This window comes from Triticum dicoccoides, chromosome 1A (assembly GCF_002162155.2).
Source record: "Triticum dicoccoides isolate Atlit2015 ecotype Zavitan chromosome 1A, WEW_v2.0, whole genome shotgun sequence".
Lineage (NCBI taxonomy): Eukaryota > Viridiplantae > Streptophyta > Magnoliopsida > Poales > Poaceae > Triticum > Triticum dicoccoides.
The window spans coordinates 556,406,058-556,423,938 of record NC_041380.1 but is presented as its reverse complement, the minus strand read 5'-3'; the positions used below and the strand labels follow the sequence as shown (position 1 = coordinate 556,423,938).

Here is a 17,881-nt window from a genome sequence, read left to right as displayed (position 1 = left end):
TGCGCTTTCGTTTGATTCGTAGCCATTGGAAGGGGATCAAAATGCACTGTATATTGCTTTATGTTAATGTAGGTTGGTATAATTGGACAAGTGCTTTACTATGGGGCAAGTTATGGGATGGTATAACGAGCCATTGGAAGGGGATCGGCCGATCAGGGTAATTTTGTGCAAACGCTGCATGAATCGTCTAAGCTTGATTTAGAGGGTTTTTTTTTCATCTTTGCTGTTTTAAGTACTATGATAAACACCAGGTCAAAGTTGCTCCTCCCTAGCGTCGGGAATGCCCTCTCTCACTGAAAGAATAATCTACATAAATCGATCTATAGTTTTTTCTTTGAAAAATACTCCCTCCGTAAACTAATATAAGAGCATTTAGATCACTAAAGTAGTGATCTAAACACTCTTATATTAATTTACAGAGGGAGTGCTACTTAAGATTGAGTCGGAGTTGCGCTTTGGTAACAACAGGGTCACTCACGGAATAATCCTCATATACTATTGAATTAGAGGTTCTTTTCTTTAGAAATTGATGAAGATCTGGTCAGAGTTGTGTCTGCCTATCAACCGAAATGCCGTCTTTCATTCAGAGAATAATCCACATTAATGAGACTAGAATGTGTCAAACCTGGGATACCATGATCCTCCTAACTATCCAACCACTTGTTGCTCTTGGGGTAAGTCTTGGGTTAAACTAAGTATTTTACGCACCTTAAATAGTTGTTGTTTGTGGGACGTTAAATAAGTACCAAAAATCTACTTTCGTTAGTCTTAATGTCCATCATGGAATGTGAGCCATTGGCGTGGCACCTATAGTTGTCACCTTTTGAATGTTTTGATGAGGTGGCATGCCTTAAAAAAATTAGTTTTTAGATTGGATAGATGAAAATCATATGCGTAAATTTTCTGTAAAACTGGATTAGATTTATGTAATAAAAAAGAAATGATAAAAGTCGTTTTTCAAAAGGCATGGTTGTGTCCAAAATAATAGAAGGTCACACTATTGATGTTTTTTTTTTTTTACTTTTACTTAACATCTTTGATTTTTGCACATGTGCCCCCTCTTTGGCACAACAATCACAAGCACTTCCCCTAGCTCATATCATCCTCTCGTGCTCATACGGTCCATGCATCTCTTACTGAAGAGAAACAAAATAGAGATTGGTAAGCAACATGTCGAGCGACATGTCATCCTAGTTAGCGTCACATATGCACTACTAAGTGTAATGAGGGTAGCACCTGATTATATGATGGAAATAGGTTGATACCTGTAAACACGAGGTTAGTACCCAATATGTGTGTTAAGCTATTTGTGGACCCCTAACACTAGTCATGTGGGTCCCATCTAGGCACGAAATAATTAAAGCTAGTTCCCACAACCTTTTCCGTATAATAATCAATCATATTAATTTACTTACCTTCTGAACCAATTTCACTTTAGTTTACTTACCAAATTTCTAATCAAAATATAAGGTAAATCATGGGCACAATTTAATGAACATTTATTTACACAATCGCAACTATGGATAGGTAAATCACTTTTGATCAAATATTAGGTAAATCACAGGTAGAATTTGATGAATATTTATTTACACAGTCGCATATTATGGACAGGTAAATCATAAGCTAACATAATAGAATATTTATATCCCGTTGAAACGCACGGGCATTGTTCTAGTGAAAGAGAAAAATAACATCCAGGATACATCCAATAACTGGTTAAACAGAATTCATGAAATGATACCATCTATGGAAATCGATCATCATAGGCATGAATTCTGAGATAATCTGCTTGTCTGGCTAACTAGCACAGTATATAGCACGAGTGCATGACATCAATGAGGAGTATGCCTGAAAAGTGCATTTGGGGGATGAGCTCCAAGGAGCCCGTTATTTTTATAAGTGAATTTTTTTCCGCGCCTAAAAAAGTATGCACATAAGCATATAGTTGTAGTATATACACGTAAAGAACTTCGTTAACATACATGTTCATATGAGGTGTACAGAAAAAAGGCAAATACATAGATTAGATGGGCCTTTTCTTTGTTGTATTTGGACCAAAGTTTTGTCATTTTCGTGTGCCCTGCAAATAATGATTATTTAACAAAAAATTATGGACACTCAGAGAACATTTGTGTATATTTTTAGAAAAAGATATTTTTAAACTTTTAAATAGTATTTCAAAAAAATTCAAATAACGAGCTATATGGAGCCCGTCCTCTAAAACGTTGCATTTAGAATGTGCCCCACTAGCTGCTTAGCATGAGACCACAAACTTATGGTCCCATAGGACAGATAGATGAGTACGTAATCATTACAACATGAAACATTTTCCCCTAGGGGCGACTAGGGTTTGTCTCCTCGGGCGACCGCGATCGCACTAAGTCTACCTCGTTCTTCCTGTCGATCCACGACAGCGTTCTTGTTCAGGCAATGGCATCTAACTCAGACGCCTTCTCAGCGATGAGCAGAGGTGCGGGAAAGGGATGTGTCGATGGCATCGATGACTTCTTCGGCCAGTTAGACCTTGCATAGGAGGATTTTGACAACGTCGTGATTGATGAAAAGGATCCCTAGATCAATGATTAAGGGCGTGTTTGGACGGAGTCCTGGGCGTCATGCCAGGCAGTTCACCTACGCCTAGTGTGGACGTGAAATGGTGGAATTTTTCTGCCTGGCCAGGCTAGCCTGGGGATGGTGTGTTTGGTTTGTGCCTGACCAGGTAGAGCATCACAGTCCCATCAATACGGCTTGGTGGTGCTATTGTTTATTTTTTATACATCCAGGCTGAAGGAAATATGCCCTAGAGGCAATAATAAAGTTATTATTTATTTCCTTATATCATGATAAATGTTTATTATTCATGCTAGAATTGTATTAACCGGAAACATAATACATGTGTGAATACATAGACAAACAGAATGTCACTAGTATGCCTCTACTTGACTAGCTCGTTAATCGAAGATGGTTATGTTTCCTAACCATAAACAAAAGAGTTGTTATTTGATTAACGGAATCACATCATTAGGTGAATGATCTGATTGGCATGACCCATTCCATTAGCTTAGCACCCGATCGTTTAGTATGTTGCTATTGCTTTCTTCATGACTTATACATGTTCCTATGACTATGAGATTATGCAACTCCCGTTTGCCGGAGGAACACTTTGTGTGCTACCAAACGTCACAACGTAACTGGGTGATTATAAAGGTGCTCTACAGGTGTCTCCAAAGGTACATGTTGGGTTGGCGTATTTCGAGATTAGGATTTGTCACTCCGATTGTCGGAGAGGTATCTCTAGGCCCTCTCAGTAATGCACATCACATAAGCCTTGCAAGCATTGCAACTAATGAGTTAGTTGTGAGATGATGTATTACAGAACGAGTAAAGAGACTTGCCGGTAACGAGATTGAACTAGGTATTGAGATACCGACGATCGAATCTCGGGCAAGTAACATACCGATGACAAAGGGAACAACGTACGTTGTTATGCGGTCTGACCAATAAAGATCTTCGTAGAATATGTAGGAGTCAATATGGGCATCTAGGTCCCGCTATTGGTTATTGACCGGAGACGTGTCTCAGTCATGTCTACATTGTTCTCGAACCGTAGGGTCCGCACGCTTAAGGTTTCGATGGCAGTTATATAATGAGTTTATGAGTTTTAATGTACCGAAGGAGTTCGGAGTCCCGGATGAGATCGGGGACATGACGAGGAGTCTCGAAATGGTCGAGACGTAAAGATTGATATATTGGACGACTATATTCGGACATCGGAAAGGTTCCGAGTGGTTCGGGTATTTTTCGGAGTACCGGGAAGTTACGGGAATACGGGGGAAAAGTATTGGGCCATACGGGAAAGAGAGAGGGGCTGCCTAGGGCAGGCCGCGCGCCCCCCCAAGGCCTAGTCCGAATTGGACTAGGGGGAGGGGCTGCGCCCCCTCCTTCCTTCCCTTCTCCCTTCCCCTTCCTTGTCTCCTACTCCTACTACATGGAAGGACTCCTAGTTGGACTAGGAAAGGGGGAATCCTACTCCCGGTGGGAGTAGGACTCCCCTAGGGCGCGCCATAGAGAGGGCCGGCCCTCCCCTCCTCCACTCCTTTATATACGGGGGCAAGGGGCACCCCATAGACACACAAGTTGATCTTCGTGATCGTTTCTTAGCCGTGTGCGGTGCCCCCCTCCACCATATTCCACCTTGGTCATATTGTAGCGGTGCTTAGTCGAAGCCCTGCGACGATTGAACATCAAGATCGTCACCACGCCGTCGTGCTGACGAAACTCCTCCCCGAAGCTTTGCTGGATCGGAGCCCGGGGAGCGTCATCGAGCTGAACGTGTGCCAAGAACTCGGAGGTGCCGGAGTAACGGTGCTTGGATCGGTTGGACCGTAAAGACGTACGACTACATCAATCACGTTGTGCTAACGCTTCCGTTATCGATCTATAAGGGTACGTAGATCACACTCTCTCCTTTCGTTGCTATGCATCACCATGATCTTGCGTGTGCGTAGGAAATTTTTTGAAATTACTACGAAACCCTTCACAGGCTGCTATTAGCCCTGTGGCCACATGCCCATGCGTCCCGGTTCGGTTGCCTGGGTCAGGCTAATTGCAATGCCTGGATTCTCGCCCAGGCTAATTGCGATCCAACGAGTCCAGGCCAGGCAAGCGTTCTTTTCCCCAAGGCAGCAACCAAACAACCACTTGCCAAATCCAGGGATGACTTCAGGCCAGGCAGAACTTGCTGAGGATACAAACCAAACAGGCCCTAAGTCCGGTGGATGGTGCTTGCGAGAGTTCACACGGCAGACTTTCAATCAGGCAGCTTGCTTCCATGTTATGTGTGCAACATGGAATCCTGCGTAGCCGGTGAGATTCAGACCTCTTGGGGACAATCTTTTCGTGGTTCAGGCCTCACGTTTGGGAGATTGGGAGCGGATTATGAACCAGGGCTCCTGGATCTTCAGGTTCTAGACCGTCCTGCTATACCCATATGATGGATTTAGTTGTGTAGAGAATATTGAGATAGTGCATATGTCTGTTTGGCTGCAAATTCACAAGTTACCAGATGGTTTCTATGAGAAGGGGATCATGGAGAAGATGATCAAGAAGGCTGGTAAGGTGTTGGATATGTGCTTACTGGCAACTAGAAATCATTGACATTTTTATGTTCATCGATGGTCAGTGTAAGAGAGATTATTTTAATACCAAGTACAGAACATTCACACATTGTTAACACATTACCGAACCCAACCTAGTGTAACTTGTATGGCTCATTTAACTAAGGGAAAAAAAGTAAAACCATGGTAACCTGTAAGGCGCATTTGAACACAAAAAAGGGGTAGAAAAATGATGCTTATCTTTCACTTTATACAATGTGTGTCTAGAATATTTTTCTAATTATACACTAGAAATCATTAGTGGGATATTTGTTAGGCCATGAGTTTTACAGATTTTTGTAGAGAACTATAATGTTATTAAAATATACACAACACACACACACACAATCCATGTCATTGTAAACGCAAAAAATAACCGAAGAAGTTATCAGATTCAATCCTTTTTATTTATTTATTTCTATTTAATATGTCTCGTTTCAAGAGAAATAAATATAATTTTTTGAGACAAACTATAATATAATTTCTACCACAATATAAGTGTATATTTCGATGATATACATTGCAGTTGTATAACAAAGAACAATTTAATTATTATGTAGCACTATTTTCATGTGGTTAACCCTTCTAATGAAATAGAAAAAAACACTCAAAAATTGTATGTAAAAATTGGTGATAAATATAAAAAAAATTAGTACAAATTAAAATTTAGCAAATTTCGTAGTCTAAAATATAATTTAACATGTTTCATACTCCAAAATTCATTGCCGATGATTATCCGAGACACATGTTAGATGAAAAATATTTTTTAATTATGGATATGGTAGGTGCTCTGTTTATTTCATTAAGATTAAAAAGGGGGGAACCACAACACTATCGTCGAATTAAGATCTCATTTATTATAAAAAATGTTCATCGGTTATATTTCTTGGAAAAAAATCCATTTTCCTCCCCTCAACAAAGTGGCTGGTTCACATAACACCCTGACCATTTTTTTCTGCTCCCTTAACCCCCTGATTTATCCTATACCGTTCACAAAACATCTTAGTTGGGTTTGCTCTTAGTTGGGTTTGCTCATTTGTTTTGCTGACGTGAAGGTAGTCAAAGCGGTATTTGACAGTGGGGCACCCTTGTCAGGTTGGGGCTCCTTGACCCCGCCGTTAGCCGGCGACTCCTCGGAGCTCCGCCACCTGACCGCATCTCCTTCCCCGCGCGCAGCATGCCGGTCTCTGTCTTCCCTCTCGCCTAGCCGCCCATCCAATCTCCACAAGGCCACGCTATGGCGCGCGTCTCGTCGTCTAGCTCGGGATGGAGGACAACATCATCTCCTCCGCCAAGCAAAAAACGGGCATCGGCCTGGGTCAGAAGACCATGCGCCATAGAACACGCCGAGGGCGAGGAGCTGACCAACGACACCAACCTGACACGACCGAGCACACGATCCATCTCCTGCCGCCGCACCAAGCGCTCGCACTAACGCCATGCCTCGGAGGAGCACCCCCGGCGTACGGAGAACCCGCTGCCTCGATCTCTTCCTCTGGCGACCCCTGCTTCTTCTCCTTTGTTTCCCGAGCAACGTGGTGCTCCCCTGAAGCAGAACAACCCTTCCATTTTGAGTTGCGCATCTCCGAGGACCTCGCACATCGTGGCCAAGCTTTGCTGCCCGCTGCAATTCATTTTACTGCTCTGTAGAAGATGTAGGGGAGGTCAGTGAGCGCGGTGCGGATGACTGAGGCCCTGGCCGGAGTGTCTTCACTGCGCTGTAGAAGAGGCATGGGAGGTAGGTGAGCGCGGCCGTGGGCGACCAAGGCGCTGGCCGGAGCACGACGACGTGCAGCAGGCACAGGACGTAGCGGCGCCCGCCGTGGTGATGTCTAGGATCCTGGCTAGTGTGCCGTGGACTGGAATCATTGAGTAGAGAGTCCTCGGGCGTCTCGCCGACGCCCAATTTAGTGCAGAGAACAGTGGTCGGATGCGAGGGAGGGAGCTCGGGGGCGACGCTCTAGGGGACACTCTAGCCGATCCCCTTTGACGTGGAGGTACAGGGGAACGAGGTGGGACTTAGGGACAAGCTAGATGGCCTTGGGGTATTTTCCGGCCACGAGGAGACAAGCGGTGGCCGTGGAAGAAGCATCTCAGAGCTCGGTGTGGAAGAAAAACAAGGCTCAAAATTGTGGCGTGGTTTTCAGGGACCCACTAGCTGGTCAAATACCGCTTTGACCACATCCATGTCAGCAAACAATCTGAGCAAACCCATCAGAGAAGAATTTTGAACGGTAATGAATAGATTAGGGGTTAAGGGAACTGAAAAAATAATCAGGGGGTTATGTGAACCAATCACTTTGTTAAGGGTAATAAAATGGACTTTTTTCTATTTCTTGTGAGCATTTTAGGAAACGCCTCTAAAGAGGGAAGCAACACCCGTGGGCGCTATCATCTGCGGCATTGATCATTGTCAAAGAATTAAGAATTCACCCAAAAATTGTACAAGACTAACCCACCAGATCTCTTGGTAGGATCCAGCCACGCAAAAAACTTCTTGGCCACGATGTTGCGAATGCAAACTACTCACAATGCCTCTGAGGAGAAGGGCACACTCGAGTGTCATTCTCTTTGGCATCCACATCGGTTGACAACTTAAAATTTCACCTATTTGAGCTCGTGAAGGGGCATCAACCGTTGACACTATGAGACCAAGTTGCAACTCCGCTTGCACTTGCAATAGCATACCATCCCAAACGAAATTGAGGGAACAAACACCGCCATTACATCACCACGGAATTAAGCTCCCACCTATGAACACCACCACCGTTGCCTCATCATCGGAGTCACGTGTGTGGGGGCACTATATACACTAACATCATCTACTTAGGCCCAGATTAGTCCACCCGTCATCTTCGGATGCCACACCATTTAGGACGCCCCGGGAGCACACCCTGCGTCTAGATTTGTGGACCCATACTACATGCAACACCCATCACCACCTCTACCGCTCACAGTTGCGGCAAAACTAGACTATGGCGCGCTTAGCCCAGCCGAGAATCCTAAAGAGTAGTGATGAGTTTGAGTCTAACGTGGTCACAGTTTTGACCAAAAACTTTGACACGTCACCTAGGTTTGACTGCCACGTCACAGTCCATGTCATTTTTTTGGAAACACAATCCACATCACCAAGTGTCCCCAATACTCCCGGGCGCGGCAAGGTCGGATGAGAACCCGGACAGCGTTGTCCATGACGGTCATGCCGCGGAGATGAAGTGCTCGAGCGGCCAGAAGAGCTCGGCGACCCAGGGCTTGGCGTTGGCAGACGAGATCGGGTCAGCATGTTGGGTTTCGCTTGCATCTCCGGCGGGCCGAATCAATACGTAAGGGCGTATTTGGTTGCCATAGTGAATAGTAGTTGCGTTGCATACACATCTCAACCCAGTCTGGCTCTGAAAAAACAGCCTCATATGCGACATCTGCGAGTTATTTGGTTGCCTGCATCTAGGGTCCCTACATTAGGTAATACGCAAGTGCACTTTCTTTGGTTGCCTGCATTGGCCCGCCATCCTCCCTCCCTCCCCGCCCTTCCCACGCCGGCGCGCGCTCCCCGGCAGAGGCAGCGCATCAACGTGTCGTTGCACCAGGCCGAGTGGCACTGGCACCACCGCGTGCCTCTGCCGTACCCGGACGTGACGTTGCCGCACGACTGGCATTTGGATCCGGAGAGAATCCCAGTGCCGGCGGCGCCGCGGACGGCCAGGGCCCATGCGGAGGAGGTGTGGCGCCGGCGGGCGTTGCTGAGCGAGGAGCAGCGCGCCGACCCGCGCTTCGCCGTCGACTCGCTCAACTGGGCTCGATGGTTCGCCATCGAGCACGAGGAGGCGAGGCGACGCGGCGTCCGCGGCATCGACCACAGCCTGCCGCCGCCCGCACTCGTCGTCCACAACGAGGACCAGAGGCCGAGGCCGCCTACCAGGCAGCCATCAAGGAGAGCGAGGAGGAGGAGCGGTGGAGGGAGGCGGACGAGGCGGCTTTCGAGGCTGCCATGGCGGAGGCCATGGCCCTCTCCACGGCAGGCGACTGCGTCGTGCCGCCGGTGGCCCCCATCGAGCACGAGGAGGCGAGGCGACGCGGCGTCCGCGGCATCGACCACAGCCTGCCGCCGCCCGCACTCGTCGTCCACAACGAGGACCAGAGGCCGAGGCCGCCTACCAGGCAGCCATCAAGGAGAGCGAGGAGGAGGAGCGGTGGAGGGAGGCGGACGAGGCGGCTTTCGAGGCTGCCATGGCGGAGGCCATGGCCCTCTCCACGGCAGGCGACTGCGTCGTGCCGCCGGTGGCCCCGTCGTCCCTGCCCAAAGCCGAGCCGGAGGAGCCGGCCTACCTCGAGCGCTACTTCTGGACCGGAGTAGTCCGCGAGTGGGTCAGCGCTCCGCCGATCTGGCTCGGGGCGACGGACAAGCAGGGCCTACCTCGACCACTGGCGCCGCGTTCGGCTTGCCGAGGACCGCCGGGAGGGCCAGCGCCTGCAGATGCTCGAGCGCGAGGCCGAAGAGGAGGCGCGCCAGGCCCAGGCAGCGACGGCAAAGCCCGACATCATCGTCGTCTGGAACACGGCGTTCCCCTGAGCCGGTCCTGCGCGGACGTTGATCGACCTCATCGATCACGACGCAGACGCCGCGGCCGACGAAGACGCCTAGGGCAGCGCGTCGTCTAGTTTAGTGTTTTTAATATAATGTGGACTTTCGCCGGTCTTCGTGGCCGGCTTTTATGTTTAATTAAATACATGTATTTATTTTTAAAATGCTTGCAATACTTTTTTTGGCGCGCCAATGAAATGGGTCGGGCCAGTGTTGGGCGCTCGCGCCAACCCAAACACAGTGCCGGACGTTTGTGACCGTCGGGCCGACCCAAACGGATAAAAAGCGGACAAAAGCACCGTCTGTTTCGGTCGGTCCGTTGGAGTTGCTCCGACAGCACAAACATGCATGTCCGAACCGGCAGAAATTAATTAGTAGGATTTGTCCTCACATATTTTCAATTTATGCCAGAACTATTCTGCCGAGCGATAAGATTGAAGCTCATAAGTCAAGTAGAAACAGCAAACACAAATGTCCGCGTGTCAAAGAAAGCGGCAGAGGAAAGTGTGAGATGATTGGTCTTTTCCGCAACGCCCAGCAAGAAAGAAAACGCCATGATTCCATATTCCAGAAAATCGGGCAGTCTTGGCTCTGAACATAGCCGATGTGGAGATTGAGCAGTGCAGGCCTGGTACAATGTTAGGTGTTTAGGAAGGTGTTTATAAAAATAAATCGAATTTTTCTAAAATACCAGTGCCTATTTCTACAGAAGAGACGCTTAATAAGCGTCTACTCTATACAAATAGGCATTAATGCTTAAAGAAAGCGTGATTTATTTCTCTAAGCACCTCCCCTATGCACCTTGCATTGTATAAGGTCTTACATGGATGCAAGACGCTGAAGCCTACTGATAAGAAAAAAAGGGACATTCGTATAGGTTGCTGCTGTACTGGAAGATGGAAAAGTGCAGGACAGAACATGCACAGCACGCTAAGTAATAAAAGTTGTACTAATAATCATATGCTGTCCTACAAATATCTGATCACATATTCACATAGCAAAATGGAAGAGAACACTCTGTACAATCGAGTGATGGTGAGACACACCGCTCACGGTTCTAAGCTACCCTCTATGCATGGATCGTACTAAATCCGTGCGCCTACTACTCGATATGTATACATGGGACAAATCATCGGTAACACGAGAGCAGGGAAGAAACTACCGAGGTTTATACAATATGTATGTACGTACGGGCTGCAGGGACGTAGAGTAGAGACGGATCAGCCACTGGCTCGCCTCGCCTTCGGTCTCGGTGGTGAACCGGCGGCCGTTCGAGCCTTGGGCTTGGCCGCCTTTGCCTTGCCGCCGTTGCTCTTCTTGGCCGCCTTTGACTTGCCGCCGCGGAAGCAGGCGCAGAAGCCGCAGACGGCGACGCGGGGCGAGGGCGGGTCGAGCGCCGGCGAGACGCGGCCGGCGGACGCCCTGTACCCGGCGTGGCCCGTGGAGCGGCTCCGCTCGACCCGCACGGGCTTGATCTCCCCGGACAGGTGGCTGTCGCCGTCCCACACCATCCCCGACGACCCCGACCGCCGGAACGTGCCGCTGGACCGCTGCAGCCCCGCCATCGCTCGCCGCCCTTCCTTTCCCTGTGCCGCGCGCGCTGCAGGAGAAGAGGAGCGGCGCCTGATTGCCTGCCCGTGTCTATGTCTACGCGTCGCGTGTGGCCAGCCGCCCGGCCGTGGTGGTAAAACTTGGCGTGCGCGTGCGCTGGGGCGCCGACGCAATCAACGCGGGCAGGAAACGATCGGGAGGAAATTTATTGGAGCAGGAGGGGAAACCGAAAGGGATGTGGACGTAGGTCTGACTCTCACCCCGGGAGGGGTGAAAACCCAAACGGATAGGATATGGCCGCCGGTTCATGCATGGCACGGTGATAATCTACTCTGGTCACCCGTCGGTGTCTGGCTACCATCACTCGTTCATATTCAAGCAGCAACTGGCGGCCAGGCCCTTCCGTTTCCGTCAGTGACAGCACGCGGCGACGACGGGTTCAATTCAAACAAGGACGCGCAACGGCCCGGGGGCGACTTCGCCGCGGTTTCCCATGCCAGAGTACAGCCTGAGCGTTTGCTCCGCACGCAGCGGCTCGTCAGGGCCTAGAGAGTCACCGGACGGAGGGTGGCGTGTACGGCTTCACGTACCTTGGCGAGCCCGTACGACACGGCTCCGAACTCGTACAGAGACGCGACGATCCGGCGTGGCTTCGATGGGAGCCGGTGTCGGCTCCGGCGCGTGCTTTGGTCATGTGTCGAGGTCGATCGTTCGTGTATGGACGCGGGACTGCACATCACGCCTCCATCCAGCAACAGTGGGAGTGGTTGCATGGCCCTTGTCATGTTGCTTCCAAATCTCTCACTTTCGTTACGAAAAGCTCCAAAAACAGTGCAGCAGTTAGAGTGGGACAAGTTGTCACCGCTGCCGGACGGCCTCCGGGGCTCGCCCGAGTCCCATCGTCCTTGTACGGCTGTTAACATTAGAGACCACCGCAGGGCGAGAGCACTTAGGCAAGCGAGGCTTCCCCTGAACATTTCGACAACAGGATTGGTACAAGAGTTTCTTCCAACTAGAAAGCCTGCCCGAGACTCGTCGCGCCAGTGAGTACACATTACAAGCTCAGCGCAACCACTGCCCCGAGACTCGTCGCGTCAGTGAGTACACATTACAAGCTCAGCGCAACCAGGCAAAAGGATTTGGCGCAAGGACAACACAAAGCAAAAGGGAACCACTGTTGGTTGGTTACTTCCACAGAAGGACGGCGGGCCAGGCGCTGAAAGGAGATGGGTATGTACATTTGCATTGCGACTTCACCCCTCGCGCCAAGGGACAGGTTTGGGGTTCCAGAAAGCATCAGGCAGGGCCCAGAATCGGACTATCCATCATGACATAATGGCGAGCAAGGTCCGAGTCAAGGAGCCTTCCTCCGGCCGCTGCTGCTAGGGCTTATAGGGCCCCCTTGTCTGCCGGAAGGGTACTTGTCCTGGCCCCTTGGCGAAGTGATGCCACTGGTAGTCCCTCCGGGCATCGCACGGCGAGGAGAGCCAGTTTTCGTGCTCTGCTCGGCCTCCAGTTGTTTAGCCTCCTCCACTAGCATAGCTAACTGTTTGCAATGAGCAAATAGCCATTAGTCCTGGAACGACCAAACAGCGCCATACAATGAAATCTAGTCCACTCACCCGAAGTTCGTTTTCTTTCACACGGTCCTGAAGCACAGTTATAGCAGGGCTCAAGCTAAGACAGCACAAGCACGATATGTTAGCAGCCGATTACACACTATGAGCAGTCACTGTATTTGGATAAGCAGAAGAAGAAAAAGAAGATTTTGCGCTCACCAGTATTCCATCAGTTTGCATAGAGAAGCATTATATGTGGAGGTATGGTGCATAGATGTAAGTGGGTGCATCTTCCCATCACTGCACAAACGAACAAAACAAGTGCAACCTTTACGGTGAGACAAAGCATCCTGATATTACATTTTCATTAAGGAACTTGAATTACCAAATATTCTGAAGCATGGCTTGGTTATATGCTGATTGTTCCTCTTCAAAAAGGACACGCTGCATATCACAGTACGAACTCAACGTAGTGTCCAGCTTTAGCAGATGCCTTGTAGGGAATACTTTAAGTGGCACCTCCTTCCTTTTATACTCTGCACCACTATCAGCAATAAACTGTAAATTAGAAACTAATATATCGTCATGTTAAAGCACAGCATCCTGCACTTGACAGGTCCGCAGGGCATGAAGAATGATGAAAGACAAGTCATAGGATGTTCATATCATGTGATACATCATACACTAGTTAAGAATGATGATTGTAACTGTAAATCACAACAAAGTTGTATAGGAGAACATGCTTAGGACAACACTAAGGAGGTGTTTGTTTCGGCGATATTTGCCCGTCACCTGTTTACGCCGTAAAGGAAAAACGTTGCTCGTGTTTGTTTACTCCACGACGTAAACGCATCCCTCTGTAAACGGGTCCGGCCCAGTTATGGATCGATACCGCCCACCCCTCACCGGTAAGGTCGCAGTATCCTGCCCCACGAGCCCCCTCCTCCCCGCACGACCCCTTCGAGTTCGGCGCCGGCGCCTCCCCCATCCCCTTCGAGCCCCCCTTCGTCTCCCTCGCAACAACTGCCTTGCCCAACCGGTCATAGTCAACTCCTTCGCCATCAGCCATGGTTGCCTGACGAACAGGAAGAGTTCCAAATCGGAGCAGCCGGCGGCGCTTGAGATCGGATGCGGATGGCAGCGCACATGCTCGGGGACAGCCAGTGGTGCAGCGCACAAGATCCGAGCGGCTTGCAGGCTTGATTTCGGAGGCGGCCGGCGGCGTTTGAGATCTTGGCGGCAGGGGCCGAGCAAGAGCAGGCCATCTACGGGGATGATGGTGGCCGGCGGCGTTTGAGATCTTGAGCGGCTGGGGCCGAGCAAGAGCAGGCCATCTACGGGGACGATGGTGGCCGGCGAGCAGCAGGCGGGCCGAGCAAGAACATAGCGATGGTAAACAATACCTTTACGCCAACGTGAACCAAACAAACTTTGAAAAATCTCATTACACCTCCGTTAACAGTGTGATCTGATTACGTTAACGTTGCCGTTAACGTTTCTGTTGCCAAACACCTCCTAAGGGACTCTTTCAATATGAGAGAATTCGATCCAAGTCCATTACGCTTACTTCAAAATCCTAAAAAATTCCAGACAAATCCCATCATCCTAACGACAACAAAGCCTGCTTGGTAACATTTTAGGCGTTAATAATGCTTTACTCATAAAAGAACATTGCCAAAGTGATTAGATGGCATTGGAAAACTCGAAACATAAGCCATATAGCTTTGTTTAATATTACTAAGGTATATAGCCATTAGTTTGTTTTAACATGGAACCCAAGAGTATGTGACTCTAGCACCCTGAGAAAGATGTTAATATGCCATCATACTAGCTGATAGACAAACATTCCAGGAAGAACTCCTAGGTTCAGATAACATATCTTGTCCGAAAATATTTTGAACTGCTGAAAAAGTTATCAAGGGCAAAAAAAGAGTAAAGGCTAACATACAGTGCTTACGATTTCTGGAAACTATATATACAGTTTGCTTAATAAATAAAAGATTTTGTGCAGGAAATTCATATACCTTATGTCCATGGTTGACCGGTGCAAAGCCTCCTGTATGCTTGGGGACAGATCTGAACCATCTTGATCAATAGAGGGCCCAGCACTGTTTTCCGGTTCGAAAGGAACAATAGCGTTTTCTATTGGTAGATGTCTTGCCGAATGATTTGTGTCCAAAGAAGGATACAGATCCATATCCTGAGATCTTCCCCAGACCTAAAAACATAAGTACATGCATAAATAATTTGATAATGTACTGGTAAGTACAAACCCACAGAATAGTGCACTGATTAACTATGGCTCCTAGCGCAAGTTACCCTGAATTGGTACTTAGAAGCTACAAAAATTCAACGGAGCAGCATAAACCAAGCAACTTTTACATAAGCAATTAACAACAGAGACAAAGTATGCTCCCAACTGGTAAATCAGGGGATGGGCTCGTCAAACAAAATGTAGAAACAGTTAAGTGTGCTTCATTGTTCTGAATTTCTGATCTATCTGGCAGTTTGTTACCACGTTTAAAAAAACATTAGTATAGATATCTACTCATCATTTGGTTGCAATATATCTAGACCTGCACATTCAAGTCGGAAAGCATCAACCTGAAACTTCTGAGCACAAACGTTGAGGAAATTATGGGGCTTTGCTGATCAGCAGGTGTCAGTTTTAACATCAGAACCAAATACCATATCTATACAATTAAATAATTCATCAAGACAAAAGCTCCCTGAACATAATGTCTCTACTGGGTTGTTTCATATTCGCTTCCAAAGCCAGCTACACATTAAACTGCTGCGACTTCAATGAAAAATTCTGAAATTATCCTGAAATTTCTTTATTACAAAATTGTTTCATATGACATGTTACTTACTGGCTCCCCTCCACCTGTCGAGCACCATTTATATATACTAATACCCAATGAAATAGTTGTCATAGTTCATGCTTACTATTTTTTCTTGCCAAAACACATTGTTAAATAGTTGACCCATTATTTCAGATCATAAAAAGTGCTCAAACCACTAGAATTTTAGAGATTCAGCATCCAGCATCACATGCTGCTTGCCAAAAACTGGGCCCAAAGTCTACAATACTCACAATGCACCTTTGGTTAACCCGCTGAACTAAACTTTTTAGGCAAAATAGGCGATTGCAATCAATTTATCCCACATTTGTGGAATACTCCGTTAGCCTATTTACTGTTCAACCATTACTTGGGTTGGATGGTGATGCATAGCTTGACTTCTTTTTATGTCCATCATCATGGACTCTTGATGTGAAATCAAAAGATGCTTCACATCATAGGTGTGCCCACTTTTGAGGGTTAACATTTAGTGAACATGTAGTCAAGCTTTCCAGTCTAAGACAGCCACCTAGGCCGTTAACATAAATAACAAATGGATTTGTTTTCCTGAATATCTTTTATTGTATGGCAGTATGCTCTGCTCTCCCGCAACCTCTACTCTAATCAAAAGACTAAACTAAAGGCTCAATTTATTCATTCGTTTTAAGTTTTTTTGATCCAAAAATGATAGCAACATAGTTTAAACGCTCTTTTTCTTACATTGGCATGTGCAAAGTAGGCGCCAGCTTTAAACATGCTCCATCCCGTAGGAAAGAATACAATGATGGAGTGATAATCAACACCCCTCACACCCTCAGACAAAATGGAAAGACGTCATGGAATTAAATGCTGTAATACCACAACATCCAGTATCAAAATAAACCTTGCTTCCGTTTGAAGCTCTAGAATCTCCAGTGTCCTGTTCAATGCCCTCAATCAATGCTAATGAGCTATCGGATGAACTCCAAGATGGTTCAAGGTTAATGACAGGATTGGTAATAACAGGAACAATAGCACGCTGTGTGTTCTGTGTCCCATCGAGTGACTGGAAGGCAATCACTTGGATTTTCCCAACCTGTGGCAACATCAAAATACGATTCAGCGAGACAAAACCATGCATAAGTGTCCCAGATAGGAAGTAACCTTAATGTGTACACAGAGTATAAGCTTTCCTACCTTTTGAGCATCTTCACTAAAACAGGAAAATATCAGCCCAACAAAGCCTGGATCTAGCAACTGAAACATAGCCTGGGTACGCACATCTGGAGAAAAAAAGTCAAAGTTTAGCCTCACTGCAGATGGGCACCATCTCATAAGAGAGGCAAAGCATAAAAGCAGATGCACTAGCAAATTGTCTAGATTTCTATTTTGTTGTCGTCAATTGGTTAGTGGCCAGTAATGGACCCTTGTATTCAGGACAGTATAGGGTTGGTGCTATACCGGAAATTCCGGAGCAAAGCTACATAGCTAAATATGGAACTCCCTATCCCAAATAGACAAAAGCATAGGTGATTAGCTACCACAGCCCACAACATATTGGCATCCGTTTTCCAAAATGGGCAAGCGAACACTAATGGGGATAATTGAAGGGTTGCATATTTAAAAATAGCATGGCTAGGACAAAACAAACTTGCTAGTAAATTCTCAAGCTGCATAGATAAAAACTATGTAGTATCACGTCACAGGTTTGTGGCAAATCAATGCATACCACAGGGTTGCCAGAACAGAAGGCACTTGAGCATAGTGAAACACAGCCCTGGGCAGTGGGCACACAATAGACCGCCAATGCGAGGGAATTCGTGTGGCTTGCTTACCTACATGGGAAGGCAGGACGGTGATATGCGGGTGCGAGTGGTACCAGCCGATCACCCGGGTCGTCTTCCCGATGGTGGCCGTCATTACGTGCTAGCAGAGTTAAGGCCAACATCCCCAAAACCCTACTGTAAACTCAATCCACACAACACCAAATAGTACTAATACTAAGAAACTAAATGAGAGGGGGAAGTAAAGAAGGATATCTCGGCCTGCGCCGACGCGGCGGCGAGCAGCTCGGGGTTGACCTCGACGCGGTCCTTCTTCCGCTCGCACCTCATCTGCGGCGACGCGCCCCATATCACCGCCGTGGAGCCGCCCTTGCTGGAGGACTGCGGGCAGGGAGAGAGGGGAATCAGCGCGATCTCAGACATTCGC

General features: G+C 47.7%; 2 protein-coding genes across 2 annotated transcripts in view; both read right to left on the bottom strand.

The window, feature by feature from the left end:
• Positions 1 to 10,105: 10,105 nt before the first annotated feature.
• LOC119289251 (MAPK kinase substrate protein At1g80180-like) lies at positions 10,106 to 11,538 on the bottom strand. The gene is made up of 2 exons (XM_037568612.1): positions 10,930 to 11,538; positions 10,106 to 10,366 (listed from the first exon to the last, which is right to left on the bottom strand). Exon 1 carries the CDS (start codon positions 11,301 to 11,303, stop codon positions 10,959 to 10,961), a length of 345 nt encoding a protein of 114 aa, XP_037424509.1. The 5' UTR covers positions 11,304 to 11,538; the 3' UTR covers positions 10,106 to 10,366; positions 10,930 to 10,958.
• A 700-nt stretch (positions 11,539 to 12,238) lies between these two features.
• Positions 12,239 to 17,881, bottom strand: part of LOC119289239 (lys-63-specific deubiquitinase BRCC36-like) — a 6,349-nt gene continuing 706 nt past the window's right edge. Inside the window, exons 2-10 of the mRNA XM_037568605.1 lie at positions 17,710 to 17,835; positions 17,506 to 17,593; positions 16,868 to 16,953; positions 16,575 to 16,766; positions 14,873 to 15,066; positions 13,234 to 13,392; positions 13,068 to 13,148; positions 12,912 to 12,966; positions 12,239 to 12,835 (exon numbers count right to left, since the gene is read on the bottom strand). Of these exons, the coding sequence (XP_037424502.1) occupies positions 12,644 to 12,835; positions 12,912 to 12,966; positions 13,068 to 13,148; positions 13,234 to 13,392; positions 14,873 to 15,066; positions 16,575 to 16,766; positions 16,868 to 16,953; positions 17,506 to 17,593; positions 17,710 to 17,835 (1,173 nt within the window). The 3' untranslated portion in view covers positions 12,239 to 12,643. The remainder of the gene's footprint in view (positions 12,836 to 12,911; positions 12,967 to 13,067; positions 13,149 to 13,233; positions 13,393 to 14,872; positions 15,067 to 16,574; positions 16,767 to 16,867; positions 16,954 to 17,505; positions 17,594 to 17,709; positions 17,836 to 17,881) is intronic.